Genomic DNA, 14457 nt, shown 5'->3' with positions numbered 1-14457 from the left:
AGATTAACCACATGTCAAAATTCATAGCATAATTCAATAAAATACCCGGGTGTATTAGCATGCTTCCCATCTATGAATATGGATGCTTACCAGTACTCTAATATCATTATTGCACTCTCCCAATTCTGAGTAGATTTAGATATGAAAAACCATGAAAAATAGACGGCTGTCTTGTGACACCAACAACTTACCATAGTTTATTTAATAACATTGAATAAAGGATTCCCCTTACTTTTCCTACTAAAGTATCCGAATCTATTTCAACTCTCACACACAGCATGCAGCAGGATCAAAAGACTTTACTAAATAAAATAGGTGAACCATGTTTCCCTTTTCCTTTGTTGGCCAATCTAACCTGTTAACTGTCAGGAATTTCCACAATATTTCAGGAATTTAAGATATTTTCTGTTCCAATCTCAAACTAGAAGGAGGTGACACAGAAACCTGTCCCATTAGATCTTCTCTATCAAGGAATCAAAGGGTAAAAAATTCCCAAAGTAAATTATCCATACTCTCAATTTGCTAATATTTCACAGTACAACAAGGGAAGTTCTAGGAAAGTAAGCACATTGGCAGCAAATAATTCTAGGATCAACCCATATAGCCGATTTTCCATCTTAGCAACTCCTATCCAGTAATCAGATGAACACCCCTCCAGCTTGAGATGCGGGCGAATTTGAATCTGTTCAACTTTGTTGGGAGATCTGTACTGTGGATTTGGAAACTCCAATGCGCTAGTTCAGGCATTTCACCAAGGTGATGTCTTCAGAGCCCCAGGACTCAGAATCCCCAACTGAGTGTCAGATGAGGGTGAATCATCACAAGTCAGTATTCCGTGAGAATGAAGGCAATGGCATGGCTTCCTGTGGACGAAGGATAACCAGCACGCCAAACATCCCAAGCATTGGAAGGACCAGAAGCCACTTCAGTAGTTTGTAGTAATGCATATGGAAGGTGAGGGAGAATTCATCTGAGAAATGGAGTCCATTCTTGTCAACCATCTCCACCAAAACAGTCCCTGTAGTCCGTACAGCTACTGCTGGAAGCTTTATTCGATATTTGCCTGGGCGATCGAAAACCTGGTTACTTGTTATCCGCCTGTCTCCTTGATAGTTCCCCGGAACCAATAAAGTAGTCTTCAATTGATGACAAGTTAAGAAAACAAGTATCAGTTATTCCACCACATTTAACATAACTCCCAATATATCTGAAGACGCGAACAGAAGAGGGCTTACAGTGACGTTATAAGGTGCTTGAGACCCTGATGGAACTCTGTATCTGTCAACAATCTCAATCTCCGTCCAGAAGTTCTTACCTTCCTCATCACGGAAAGCTCTCGATGAAGGCAAAACATAGATCCCTTCACGGTTGTGTCGGTTTGCAAAGTTGTTCCTTCCCTGGTAAGGTGATCTCCATGTCTGGAATAAAATAATATATATATATATAACAAAATTAAACAAAGTAAAAATATAACTGCCCAGAAAACCAAACAATTTCATGTTGACATTTAACCTGCCTTGAGGGGGTGATGTGGAGCAGGAGTAGAAAAGCAGAAGACGTTGCCATTCATGGTAGTAACAATGAGATCAAGATCATCTCCACCATCAACATTGTCCGCCAAGACCATACTATATCTGTCGCACAAAAAAAAATAAAAAAAATATCATATTACAAAATGTGAAAGTAAAAAATAGCATAAGAGTATACCACAATCAGGATATTCTATAAACAGGTCCATTTTCCTTAAAAATAAAAGAATAATTATAGCACTAGACTGGAAGTAAATCTTACGAGGTCTCGCCAATATCAACAACATCTGCACATGATGTGGGTCCATCAATTAGGTACAGATAACCATCAAATGATGTCGTAATAATAGTTAGCCCCTTCTGTTTCTCCCCATGCTTATTTAGATCAACCAGAAGAACTTGATTCATTACTCTTCCATGAGTACGATAGGGATACGGACGGACATAAGAACCATCCTTGCCACTAAGAACATATATATTCCCTGATATTGTTGGAACCACAACATCTGTGCGACCATCCCCATCAACATCACCAATTGTTGGGCCCTGATTGAGACAACAAAATGTGTTATATCATCATTTACCATCAAATAATATTAAGACCAAATATCTCTCGAGTCTGAACTGGAAAAAAATTGGTTTCATTTAGTGGGTTTCTTAGCATTAATCATGAAAAGAAGTGTGAGATCCAGAGTAACATGCTTGCGTTGTTAGGGAACTGATGCGATCCTGGGTTTTAAAAACTTTAAATTTGAATCACTATGGGCCCATCAATGACCAATAACTCAAATTGGGTGAATAGCGGCAATTCTGTAATTATTCAGAGTTTTTTTGGGTTTCTTTGGCTAAGGCAAACAGACCCTGGGACAGTATAGTAATTAAAGCAATAGAGATAGGACAGAATTGGGATTTTCAGAAAGAAGGGAACAAGTAGCAACAAATTTCAGAAAAGGGGCTTTTATGCAAATAACATACTTTATTGCCTTACTTATAGATAACAGAAGTGGTCATCCCTTGCCTCTCGACAAACAGCAAACCAGCAGTGAATGAGCTAGGTTGCAGGTGCGAGAACTCATCAACGAGGAATCGAATTGAGCTGAAACTTTGGGAGGTTAATCTTGACTGCCAGTCCTAGTTCCAACTAACAATCACCCAAAAGGGATCAGTTATGGAGTGAATATGACAACCCTGAAATAATATCCGGTGGATGTGAGCAGAACTGATTGGATCTCAGATATGATACTCACAGTCAGAGAGGAATCAGGAGGCCTAATTTAGGGTTTCACTCGCCTAAGAGAGGGCTACCTTCGGTCCAAACTGCAAAGGGAAAGTCGGATGAAAGGAGTATGGTGAAGGGCTTGTATATACTATTTAGGACCTGATCCTACTGATTAATACCCTTCTTGGGGTATCTTTTTGGCTTCGGCCATATGCTGTTCTTGTATACTGCTGTCGTACTGTCTTGCTTCTCTCAGTAAAATCTAGTCAAAAAACAAAAAAAACTGATAATCTAAACCCATTTTGGAATAGTACAAGGGTAATGAGAAAAAACAACAGAACAAACAGTTCTAGAAAACCCATCATGAAATGCCAAGTTAGGTTGGAGCATGACTCTAAAAGCACATAGCGATCTCTGGCAGAAAAAAACAAGAAAAATTGGGAAGTTTACAAACCACAATTATGACCAGCACCGAATGGCTGCAAATAGGGGAACTGACTGGAACTTGAGGAATGACAAAATGGTTGCTTCCTCTGATATTTTCCACGTTTTCATATCCTAGTATAGCATTTTAGGTCAGAACCAACACAGAAAATAGAGAATAATCCTAGACAACACTAACAACGATATCTACATTCAACCAAAATTATCATTGTAGTTTCTAGTGGCTCAAGAAATGGTCTAATCTGAACAAAAGGGAAACAAAGGGTGCACTGATAGAACAATGAGAAAGGGAGTTGATGCGGGCCCGGTTTCCGAAACCCTTAAATTGGATCGCTATGGGCCCACAGGACTGATGAATATTTCAATTTAATGGCTAAGTGGCAAAAGTGTAAATATATTGTAGTTTAAGACCAACAAGTGAAGATATATGCAGTGTGGACTTAACAGGACACAAAGGTTTAAGGATATTTCTGGTAACCAATATCAAGGAGAGGTATTAACTAAATAAGGAGAGAACTAGGGAGTATTTATGTCAATATGAGAATAAGTTTAAGAATAATGAAGGGAGGTTGCCTTCTACCTTTAATCACAGCAGAAAACCAGTGGAAGTCTGGTAGCCTGCGGCCAATAGAACTTCCACATACAAGTTCCAACCGACTGAAGATTTCAGGCGAAGGAAACTGACTCGATTCTCTACTGATTACAAGCCCTAGTAGCATTAACCATCAACAACTGAAGAGATTTAATTTCTGAAAATAATTCAGGCGGAAGAAGGGGGGCAGACATACTCGCAGAGTTCGAGCTTGCAGCAGTAACGGTATTGGGGCTTGAGACTGTAGGGTTCAGTCTGTCTTCAACAAGGCTTTGTTCACTCCAATTCTCAAACTCAACAAACTGTTTATTAGAGGGATCGAACAAAGCTCTTACTAGCCAGTTGGTTCAACAATCACAGAGAATAGGCAATTGACTGAACACAGCAAGGAAAGAAGAAAAGAATAGATGAAGGAGGAGTTTCGAAGAAATAGATAAATATGGAGTGATGAGAGAGAGAGGATCAGAGGAGATGCGAGGATTGCGCACACAGCTCTTGGCAGCCAATGGTATCAATTCAAACTTTATTCATTCCAATCTGATCCTTCATTGGTTACAAGCATCCATATATAAAAAGAAAGAAAGCTCCCTACATAAACTCTAAAACTGAAAATAGAGCTACAAGCTCATTTGGACTCCCACTCCTACGTAGCTAACAAGAGATACTATTAAAATAAAAACTGACAAAAATAACCTAAGCAATTAATAAAATCCGTATATGTAACTGCATCAGGAACAGCAAAGGCTCATCCATCCAAAACACAATTTTACCTCATCCATGCAATACAATTTAGGTAAAGCATAAAATAAGAGAATCAAATATCCCCCAACTGAAAATTTTCTAGTTACATGTAGTCCCCATTTAACTTGAACCGACAGGACACCTGTTGGGGAAATGCCCACATGGGAATCCCACTCTCCTAAGTTGGTCACAACTAAGTTTTGATAATAACAAACACTTGAGAATATTTAACAATCATCTTCCAAGTTTGATGTCTTGTAGTAATCCAATATGGAGAATCAAAGAGTAAAACTTCTCCATTGTGAAGAATAAAGAAGGAAGAAGAAGCCCAAGATTTGGAATGAATTGAAGCCAAAGGAAGGACGAAAAGCGAAGACATGAAGAAGCCCAAGAATTGGAATGAATTGAAGCCAAAGGAAGGACGAAAAGTGAAGACATGAAGAAGCCCAAGAATTGATGTCATGAAGACGTTCTCGTGCACTTAGCCTGGGATAGATCACTTACTTTGCATATTGTAATTGCATATCATTGCATACATTTCATGACTTAGAAGGACCTTAGGTAATGGCCTACAACCTACTAAATTGACCCAAACTTAGTGGAAATAGGTTGGTAAAGAGATCTCTAAAGTCAGACTGAAGAAAGCAGGGCTAAGAGTCTGACGGTCGATCCTGAATGTCGACCGTGAAAACAGACTGCTTCAACCGTCACAAACAGTGACTTAACGGTCGACCGGACCAGAGCAAAAAGATCCCCCAACAGCTATATTTGTTGGTCAACCGTCAAAGCAAAAATATGACCATTTTATGACAGTTGGAACCTCCTTTTCATCAACCTTTTGGGCTATAAATAGAGCACCAAAAGAGAAACTTTATACAGATTTTTTACTATCAACTAGTCAAGCAATCAAGTCATTTTCGAAAGCTTTTTGTCATTGAGTTCAAGTTTTCAAGTCAAGCCTTTCATCAAAGTCAACTCAAGCATTCAAGCCTTCATAATTGCTCCAACATACATCATCAAGGGGAGCAATAAAGCAGCTTTCATTTGTGCATCCATTTCACATCATATTGCACATTCACAAGGAGTACTTGTCACACTCCTTGATGGGTAATACCCAACCTTTCTTTTTTAATTGTTGTAATTGTTGCATTGCTTTGATCATGAGTTTGTAGGATTCTTGATCAAGCATAGGTTTTGCATTGGCCTAAACTGCACTTAGGTAATGCAAGGATCCTCTTATCCTTAAAAGAGTTGTAAGGATCCTCTTATCCTCTAAAAAGAGTTGTCATGTAGTTCTAGATTGGTAGAAAACCAACTAGGAGCCAGTACACCAGGATCTGATATAAACTGGTAGTCCAAATAGGCCAAAATACGATTTTTTGTCAAAATTAGGGTTAGGGTTTGAGGTGTTGGTTATGCTAGGCAGGTGTAGGGGAGTCTATCAATGAAGTTCCTGAGATGTTTTGATAGGTGGAAGTGTGTAAGCTTGATTGGGCAGCAAGTTAGATTTAGGGTTTTGGGTTTTGGGTTTTGAAAGGTGGAAGATGATGGAATCTAGGGTTTATAATAACTAGAAATCAGGTGGTTGAATGGGCTTAATATTTAGGTTGAGTGTGGAGAGGGTGGAGGGGAATATATGCTGAAAGTTACGGCTAAATCAGATGGTTAAATCTGGAGTTATGGAGGTTTCCTAGTAGAGATAGGACAGAAGGGTAAAAGTGTAAAATCAAACAATCGGCTGGGTGGATGACAATGAAATTTGGATAGAGTCTCTCTTAGGGTTTAAGGAAGATTTGATCAAAATTTTAGCAGGTTCTAACGGTTAGATTTGGCTGGGCAGAATTCTCGTGAAAATCACCTTACATGTGACCTTCTAGAAGGGTAGAAGAATAGTTGCAGGTTTTCAGTTCTAGACTTACTTGTGGATGAAGAACAGATTGGATCAGACTTGGGGTGATGTTGTAGACTTCAACAGTGCTTGATGATGTAGAATCACTCTTGAAATCAGAACTTGAATTTAGAACTTGAACGTAACAGCAATTGGAGAAAACAAATAACCAATTCGAACCACCCGGGCTTCACACCGCAAGGTGTCAATCGGATCAAACACCGATTCCTTCAAACGATCCACCCGGGCTTCACACCGCAACGTGTCGATTGGATCAAACACCAATCTCACCAGCCTTGATCAAACACAAGACAAAATAACTTCAATGGAGAAGAAAAGCAGCAAAAAGCTTTTCATTAATCAAAATTCATGTTCAATACTTGCCCCCTTACAACCTTATATAAAAGACTCCTACACTAAAAAGGAAAGGCCTAACTCAATCCTTAACCTATTAGGTAACTTAAACTGACTAAGACACTGAAATAGACTCAAAACAGTCAAAACAGAGTCCTAATCCAGCCCCAATAAACACTTGAAAGAAAACTACTAAACCAAGTATGGACTAAAACAGATAATCCCGTATGCAACCTAATTACCCTAAACTATGGGTAATTATGAACAAAAACACCAAAATAAAACCAAGTATATAACCCAACCCTAAACTATGGGTAATAAAACCAATTCATGAACAAAAACACCAAAATAAAACCAAGTATGGACTAAACAAATAATACCGTATGCAACCTAATTACCCATAGTTTAGGCCCATAAAAGTGGTCTATTACATTTAAAACCTATGGGATCAAAGGTCCAACATGCATATAACCCAACCCTAAACTAATTCCTAATAAAAGAAGCCCAGTTTGATGATAAATCTGCATCAAGTTGTAAAGGTGATATTTCCCCACCTATTGTATTGAAAGAGAAATAAAACTAATGGAATTTTCTTAAGTGTTGAAAGGAGTGGATGCAAACCCGTAGAGTTGAACTACTATAATTCTTGTGTCACCCATATTTGTGTAATTTATTCTTTATTTATACTACTTAACATTTTCATAATTCACTCATTTGTATAGTTAATTTTAAAAAGAGGCTAAACCCACAAGTTATAACCTATTCAACCCCACCCCACCCTTCTAGGTTATTTTACAGCACCATGTTACCATCAATTAAGACCCAAAAGATGGATTTAAGAAAGAAGCTAAAATTTTACCTCTTGCGTTACTCATTCACAAAATAGTGCCTTTGCACTAGTCAAGAGATTTTCAAAAGGATATTTATTTTATGCTGGTCATAGTTGTCACGGCGGTTAGGCGACCCAAGGCGTTGGAGAGGGTCAAAATTCAAGGCGACACCAACTAGGCGAACAAGGTGCCTTGACAACTATGATGTTGATGATGAGGATATTTATTTTATGCTGATGATGAGGGACTGGTGCAGTCCAGCTCCTCTGGCTTTGAAGTGGCCCACACTTGGTCTCCTCCCCTCTCAGTTTTCCATCAAGTTTAACATGGAAAGGTGCTCAGCAAAGAACCTGGTCCTCCAAGTGTTGATAGAGTTTCACTTTCAGACATGGTCACATTGATTGGGTTGGGCAATTTGATGCTTTTACAGCCTTGCAGGGATCGGAAATGTGCTATTTCAGGAGTCCTTGCATGGATTGGATATCCTATACATAGCCTATAGCTCTCACAAGCACTCTTTTACAAGGCTGTTACCTTAGTTTTTAGAGCTTTTGAGTAGAGTTACTACTTGTGGCTATGGGAAGGTTCATGACAAGAAGCATTAGGCCCTGAAGGCTTGCTCTATAATTTAGATGAATCTGTCAACTTGTTTCGCTCTAAACACATCGTTCAAGAGGAGTCGGATATCTATCAAAACTTTAGCAGATAAGTGACGAGTAGACCTGATGCAGAATTATCACCAAACTGGGCTTCTTTTATTAGGAATAAGTCTAGGGTTGGGATATATATATGTTAGGTTTTTTATCCCAAGGGTTTTCTATGTAATAGGCCACTTTAATGAGCCTAAACTAGGGGTATATAGGTTGCATACGGGATTAGCCCAATACTTAGTTTATTTTTATGTTTTTTAATTGAACCGGTTCAAATTGGTTGCATCCGATTGATTCAATTTAAGTGATCATGTGACTTGGTTAAGTGGTCATGTGATGTAAGTTGGCTGGATTAGGACTCTATAAGTCCAGCCATGTTTTGAGTCTATTTCCTTTAGTATTCTAGTTTCCTAGTTTGTTTAAGTTACCTAGGGATAGGGTTAGGCCTTTCTTTTTTAGTGTCTAAGTCTATTTATGAGTCTTCTATATAAGTTTGTAAGGGAGGCCAGCATTGAATACGAATTTTGATTAATAAAAACTCAGCTTTATGCTTGCTGCCTTTGTTGCTGCTGTTGCTCCTTGTGAGTGTGCATCCTTGTGGATCTCAAGGTGAAAAGGGATCGGTGGACTCCGGTTGACTCCTTACGCCGTGATGGCTGGGAGGATCTCTCACTGAAGGTGGTTCCATCCTTCTTTAATCAAGCTGCTGCTGGTGGATTCCTGCTGTAAGTTTGAATTTTTAAATTCTGTTTTCATTCCTTTTCCTTCCCCCCAATCGATCCCCCTTTATTTTTATTTGATTTTCCCCATAAACCCTAATCTAACATTGTCTCTGTGAAACCCTAGAACCTGTCCAGCCTTCATCCTACATCTGTTTTTCACCAAAATCAGATCACTGCCTCCCCATACCAATCCCTCCACTCGACCAGACCTGCAGCCCATTCTGATCAGTCCAAACCCTAGTTTTCAGCCTAGATTCTAACCCTAAAACCCAAACCCTAACCCTAAATTCTGGAAATTGAATTTTGTTTCCAAACTTGTTAAAATCTGTTTTAATAGCTTCCCCTAAGCCTGCCTATTAAAATCAGATATACATTACTCCATTACCCCATACCTAACCCTAGAATTTAACCTAAAAACCCTAATTCTGCCCAATCAAACCAGCAGCCTTTTTTTAGATCCTATTGCTTGGCCTCTAGTGGGATTTTTCTCCTATCTAGAGCTACATTAAGACCATGATTGTTTGTTAATCCATGGAGATCTGCCATTTCATTGGAAGAGAAAGTGGGTGATTCTTGGAAGTAGTTCTTCGTCAAATCGAACAAACTAATGCGAAAGGGAATTACATTAGTTTCCTATCTTATGTGGATGATGAACATGATTAATTGGGATTATAGGGTTTTCCTAGTGGAAATTGTATTCATAGGGAACAAAAAAGGGATCTGATGATCAAAGAGGCACAAGGAATCCGGACTCCCTCCTCCTTGTCAGGGTGGACCTAAACATGTCATAGCTAGGAGCGAGTCTGGATACTCATTTGGCTTCACTGTGCATCAGCCTAGTCTTAGTATTGGTCTTACTATTACTTTGAAGTTCATTCTGACTGTTGGAATGCCATTTTATCTAGCCGAGCATTCTGGGCTGATGCTTCTTGGACTACTGCTTTCTTCTACTTGGCCATAGCCCTGCTTTGTCAGGCTGTTCCTCTTACATTCAGTGATGAATATGTATGTAACTTATGGATTGAATTGCTCCTGAAAATCATTATCTTGTTGATGGACATCCTATCTGACTTGAGATAAAATATATTGCTTAACAAATCGACGAAGGTGATACAAGGACTAACCTGTGGAATGAGACTCTTCACATGCACTTCCCAAATTTCTTCCCCCTGTGCAGTCCATGCAGCAACATTTCCATGTGTATCAGTTGTCACCAGTTCAATCTTTCCATCATCATTGATGTCAGCAGCGACTACAGATCCCTGAATTTCAGCCATCTGAAGAGGAAACTTTTCTCTCACCTTACCTGAATGAATCTCACCAGTGTCAGGCCCAAACCACTATTTAAATCAAAACAAAACTCAATAAATGAAATCTACCATTAGCTTCATCAACAAAGATGACGTATTCTTGCATATCAATCCTGTTCATATTATTCAATAGTGCCCTTGTATAACATTATCTTCACATATGCTAAATAGACACATAATTGGATCATTTGTAGTAAGTAGGCTTCAATATTAGATGGTGTTTCAGGTTCCAGAACTCTCTCTCTCTCTCTCTAGCACATTAGAAAAAAATTTGGTTGCTTGTTTCACCATATCCAAACATTGTATGAAGCAGGAACTAAACTAAGCAAGCATTGCAATGGTAGGTCACAAGAATCTGCCCCTTTTAAAAAATAAATAAGCATATTGCACATGCATTTGCTACAAGAAAAAAACAGTAATAAAGAAATGCTTCCATCTTTCATGTGAGTGATAATATGTTGTGCACTTTCATAAGGAATATCTGGAAACCAGTGAGACACACTTCCCTAATCCACATCCAAGGAGGAAAAACCAATAAATAAAAATAGAAATTGAAAAATCATAATAAAACACATAGGTGTTAGAAATAGAAATGGACCAGGAATGAGGACTGTGATCCAAACATACATTATGTCCATACCTAAACCTAAATGTAATAATAAAGTACTATGAAATCAGGTGGTCAAAGGAACAACCAGCCATAAGAGTACTTTTGGCCATTTTCATGTAATAACATGGTGTTTCTTGTATCTGTATGTGTGGTTTGAGATGGTAAGCATGATATTTTTTTTTTCCCCTTTTTTTGTGGGGGGCTGGGGGCAATTCACCTTTTGTATTAGTATACTATTTATTTTTTTCCATTATATTGGGAATTATAAATGGCAAAAGTTTTCATGCACGGCTGTGCATGTGTTGATGGAGTTGATGGGAGAATCTCCCATGTATGAATACTTTCCCAATTATAAATTTTACTACTTCTAGTTGCTATAATTTTACTATCTATAGTAAGTAAGAAATTTCTATACATGCTAAGAAGTATTTTACTATTTTTTAGTAATTTTTTTGTTATTGTCATTCTATTATTCTAGGAGTTCTACTTTACTAGAGAATTAAGTTTCTGAGCCCTAATTTAATTTTCGCTTGGACCATGTTAGAAGTCTAAGTCATAGAGTTTAATTGTCTTTATGAATATGGGTTTTATGACTATCATGTAAACCACAAATTTTAAGAAAATGGAACAGATTGACTCCTAGTGGATAGATCGCCAATTGTAAATCAAGAGGTTTTCCTCTTTCTTCAGCTTCTTCTGGTTATCATCTATCTTCTTCTTCGTCTCCTACTCCACCACCTGCTTATATTCTAATCTTAGAAATATGAAAACCTAGGCTGTACTATATCATAAGGTTTTATAATTCCAGTCTATATTCATAAATTCCTTACCAACCATTGCATATGTATATCACAGCATGTCAATGGTATGTAGCACAATACTTATTTACACAATTATAAATTTTCAGAATGTCCAATCATATTGACTGAAGCTTCAAAGATGCATCTAAGTTCACCATGGATCTTCCAGGACCTTGACTTTCAGACACACAAACACTTGGATAATCATATTTTTGTATAAAAAACAAAAATTTACATACATGTTCTATGTCATTAATCCACAAAGACTTTCATCTTATCCTTTGTCATCAATAATTAATTTTTGTTTCTGTTTTTGACAAGAGATTTTTTTAATAAAAGGATTGCTACAATATTACAGGGCCCACAAACAAAACTATACAAAAGCCTGGAAGTTGCACAAAAAACATGTTCTCTCCTAATGTTAGAAGAAGACCAACCAGAGAAAGCTTTACATAGCGATACCCAAAAGTCTTCCCCTTGGTTCTCAAAGCGAACCTGTATTCTGGTTTTGCATGGTTCTCAATGGCTCTGCTGTACCTTTTCAACCATATACTCCAAACAGTGAACAACTAGCTTTTCTTCCACCTCCTACTGAAAACATGACTTTCCAACTCCCAACACATTATAAAAATCTATAAGAATGGACCAGCAATCCAAATCTCCAAGAGTAATGCCCCATAGTATACAATGATCTGACAATGGACCAGCAGATGAGGTACTGATTCAGCACTCTAAGACAGAGAAGGCATACAATGGGCTGGCAAAACCATCTAGAAATAAGATGATTAATTATGGTAAGGGGCGGGGATATCTTCTGCTGAAGACCACATAACCTACTAGATCTTGGTGGGACTCCATTCACCTAAACAGAATCAGGGGATAAAGGACTGCTTAGACACTCCAAAACATCAAACATAGACTTCAGTACTTCACAGAGAACAGCCTGGAGCTGGTAAGAACCCTTTTGTCTCTTTCATTAGTATAAAAAATGGCCTTCCAGCACCTCTAATAAAAGAGCCATTTGATTCGACTTCCAGTCATTTAGATGCCTTGGAAAAGAAGGGGTATGTACAAGCAGAGTCAATTGGACTGAGCTTACTCCAGAACCAGCCTGTTTATCCCTTGCAACTGCCAAAATCAGAAAGAACGTCACTTTAAGGGGATCATCCACAAAGGACGCATCCTCCCAAAATAGTAATCTTTCCATCGCCAACTGAGATAATATGTTATTTAAATGCATTATACACCCATAATTCCTTCCCATAAGCTGAGGCTATGGCTCTTCCTCACTTCCCTAGTCTCCAACTGGTTTAATAAGCCATATTTAGCTTCAATAAGCCTACCCTGCAGGCTGTAAGGTTTGTTGCTGAATCTCCATGACACTTGGCTAAAAGGGCTCGATTGAGAAAAGTTTACTTTCTAGATCCCCACTCCATTCTTATTCTTGGAGTGAGAACATATTCCCAATAATGGAACTTTGAATTACCCTGCCAACTATTCCCCAAGAAAATATTTTGAATTTGCTCAGGTCTATAACTACCAAGACTGAGATTATCAGAAGGGACAAGGAATTGGATTGGCTGCACTTGCAGAAGCAGCTTTGGTAAGTGTAAAATTTTCCTCTTTATATAAATAATCTTCTTCCCATGCTGACAATTTATGCTTCATTCTTTGAAATATGGATCCCAAACACTTCTTTGATTATAAGATGCACCAAAAGAAATCCTTAGTGAGTTGAAGTGTATACATTGAAGACTACTGGAAAGCTGGTCCAGTTCTGGTACCTCACCTACCAGAATCAGAGGCTTTTGGCAAAATTAACTTTCAAGCCTGCAAACACTTCAGAACATCATTAAACGCACCCCAAAAACCTAAGCCACATGTGAACAGCTCCAGACAGAACAAAATTTATCATCCTCATACTTGAATGGGAGACAGAAAGCATAACTCACTCCCTCTGATATCATTCTACAAAATTTTCCTGTAGCCAGCAAGAACAAAAAAGGGGAAAGGGGTTTCACTGACAGAGACCTCTAGAGAATTCGAAGAAATTCCCCAGTACTCCATCCACCATTACTGCGATGTCAGCTGAAGAACAGCATACCTCTAGTCATTTCCTCCATCTCAATCCGAAATGCATTCTTCTCATCTTCCAGTAATGAGCTTACAAACCACAGCCAGGACTCCACTTCTAATCCTTGATTCCAGCAGCTCATTAGCAATGAGAATCCCATCAAATTTAAACTTCTTTAAGCAAGACAAATGCTACGGGTATTGAAGTATTGATATGTCCATAGAAAATTGTTATTAGCTCCATTTATAGATTAAAGTATTGCAATGATCTTAGGAAAACTCAGAAGTATAATGTCTTTTACGGATGTTTAACATGAGTAATGAGCATGATTTGTGCGACATTGAGAGTTAAGACTGTGAAGAGCCTCAGTATTACAGATGCAATCCGGGTCATAAAACCCCGTTTTGGAATCACTATGGGCCCACCCAAGTGATAAACAACTCAAAAATTAAAGGTAATGGCAATTCTGTAATTATTGTGAACAGTTTAGGATCCTTTAGAGAGAAGAAACAGAGTTGAGCAACAACAACAACAACAACAAAGCCTTATCCCAACTAAATGGGGTCGGCCACATGGATGCTTGCTCTCCAATCAGTTCTATTCAACGTTATTCCTCATATGAGGCCTAATCTACGCATGTCTGTCCTCACCACTTCTCTTATGGTTAACTTAGGCCTGCCCCTGGCTCTTTTAA

General features: G+C 38.4%; 1 protein-coding gene across 1 annotated transcript in view; it reads right to left on the bottom strand.

Annotated features, from left to right (window-relative positions):
- Positions 1 to 655: 655 nt before the first annotated feature.
- Positions 656 to 14457, bottom strand: part of LOC122669809 (protein DEFECTIVE IN EXINE FORMATION 1) — a 36204-nt gene continuing 22402 nt past the window's right edge. The window contains exons 9-13 of the mRNA XM_043866666.1: positions 10094 to 10275; positions 1792 to 2075; positions 1517 to 1634; positions 1236 to 1418; positions 656 to 1136 (exon numbers count right to left, since the gene is read on the bottom strand). Of these exons, the coding sequence (XP_043722601.1) occupies positions 819 to 1136; positions 1236 to 1418; positions 1517 to 1634; positions 1792 to 2075; positions 10094 to 10275 (1085 nt within the window). The 3' untranslated portion in view covers positions 656 to 818. The remainder of the gene's footprint in view (positions 1137 to 1235; positions 1419 to 1516; positions 1635 to 1791; positions 2076 to 10093; positions 10276 to 14457) is intronic.

This window comes from Telopea speciosissima, chromosome 1, assembly GCF_018873765.1.
Source record: "Telopea speciosissima isolate NSW1024214 ecotype Mountain lineage chromosome 1, Tspe_v1, whole genome shotgun sequence".
Classification (NCBI taxonomy): domain Eukaryota; kingdom Viridiplantae; phylum Streptophyta; class Magnoliopsida; order Proteales; family Proteaceae; genus Telopea; species Telopea speciosissima.
Note: the sequence above shows the minus strand (reverse complement) of the source record. Positions and strands in the feature narration are given on the sequence as shown.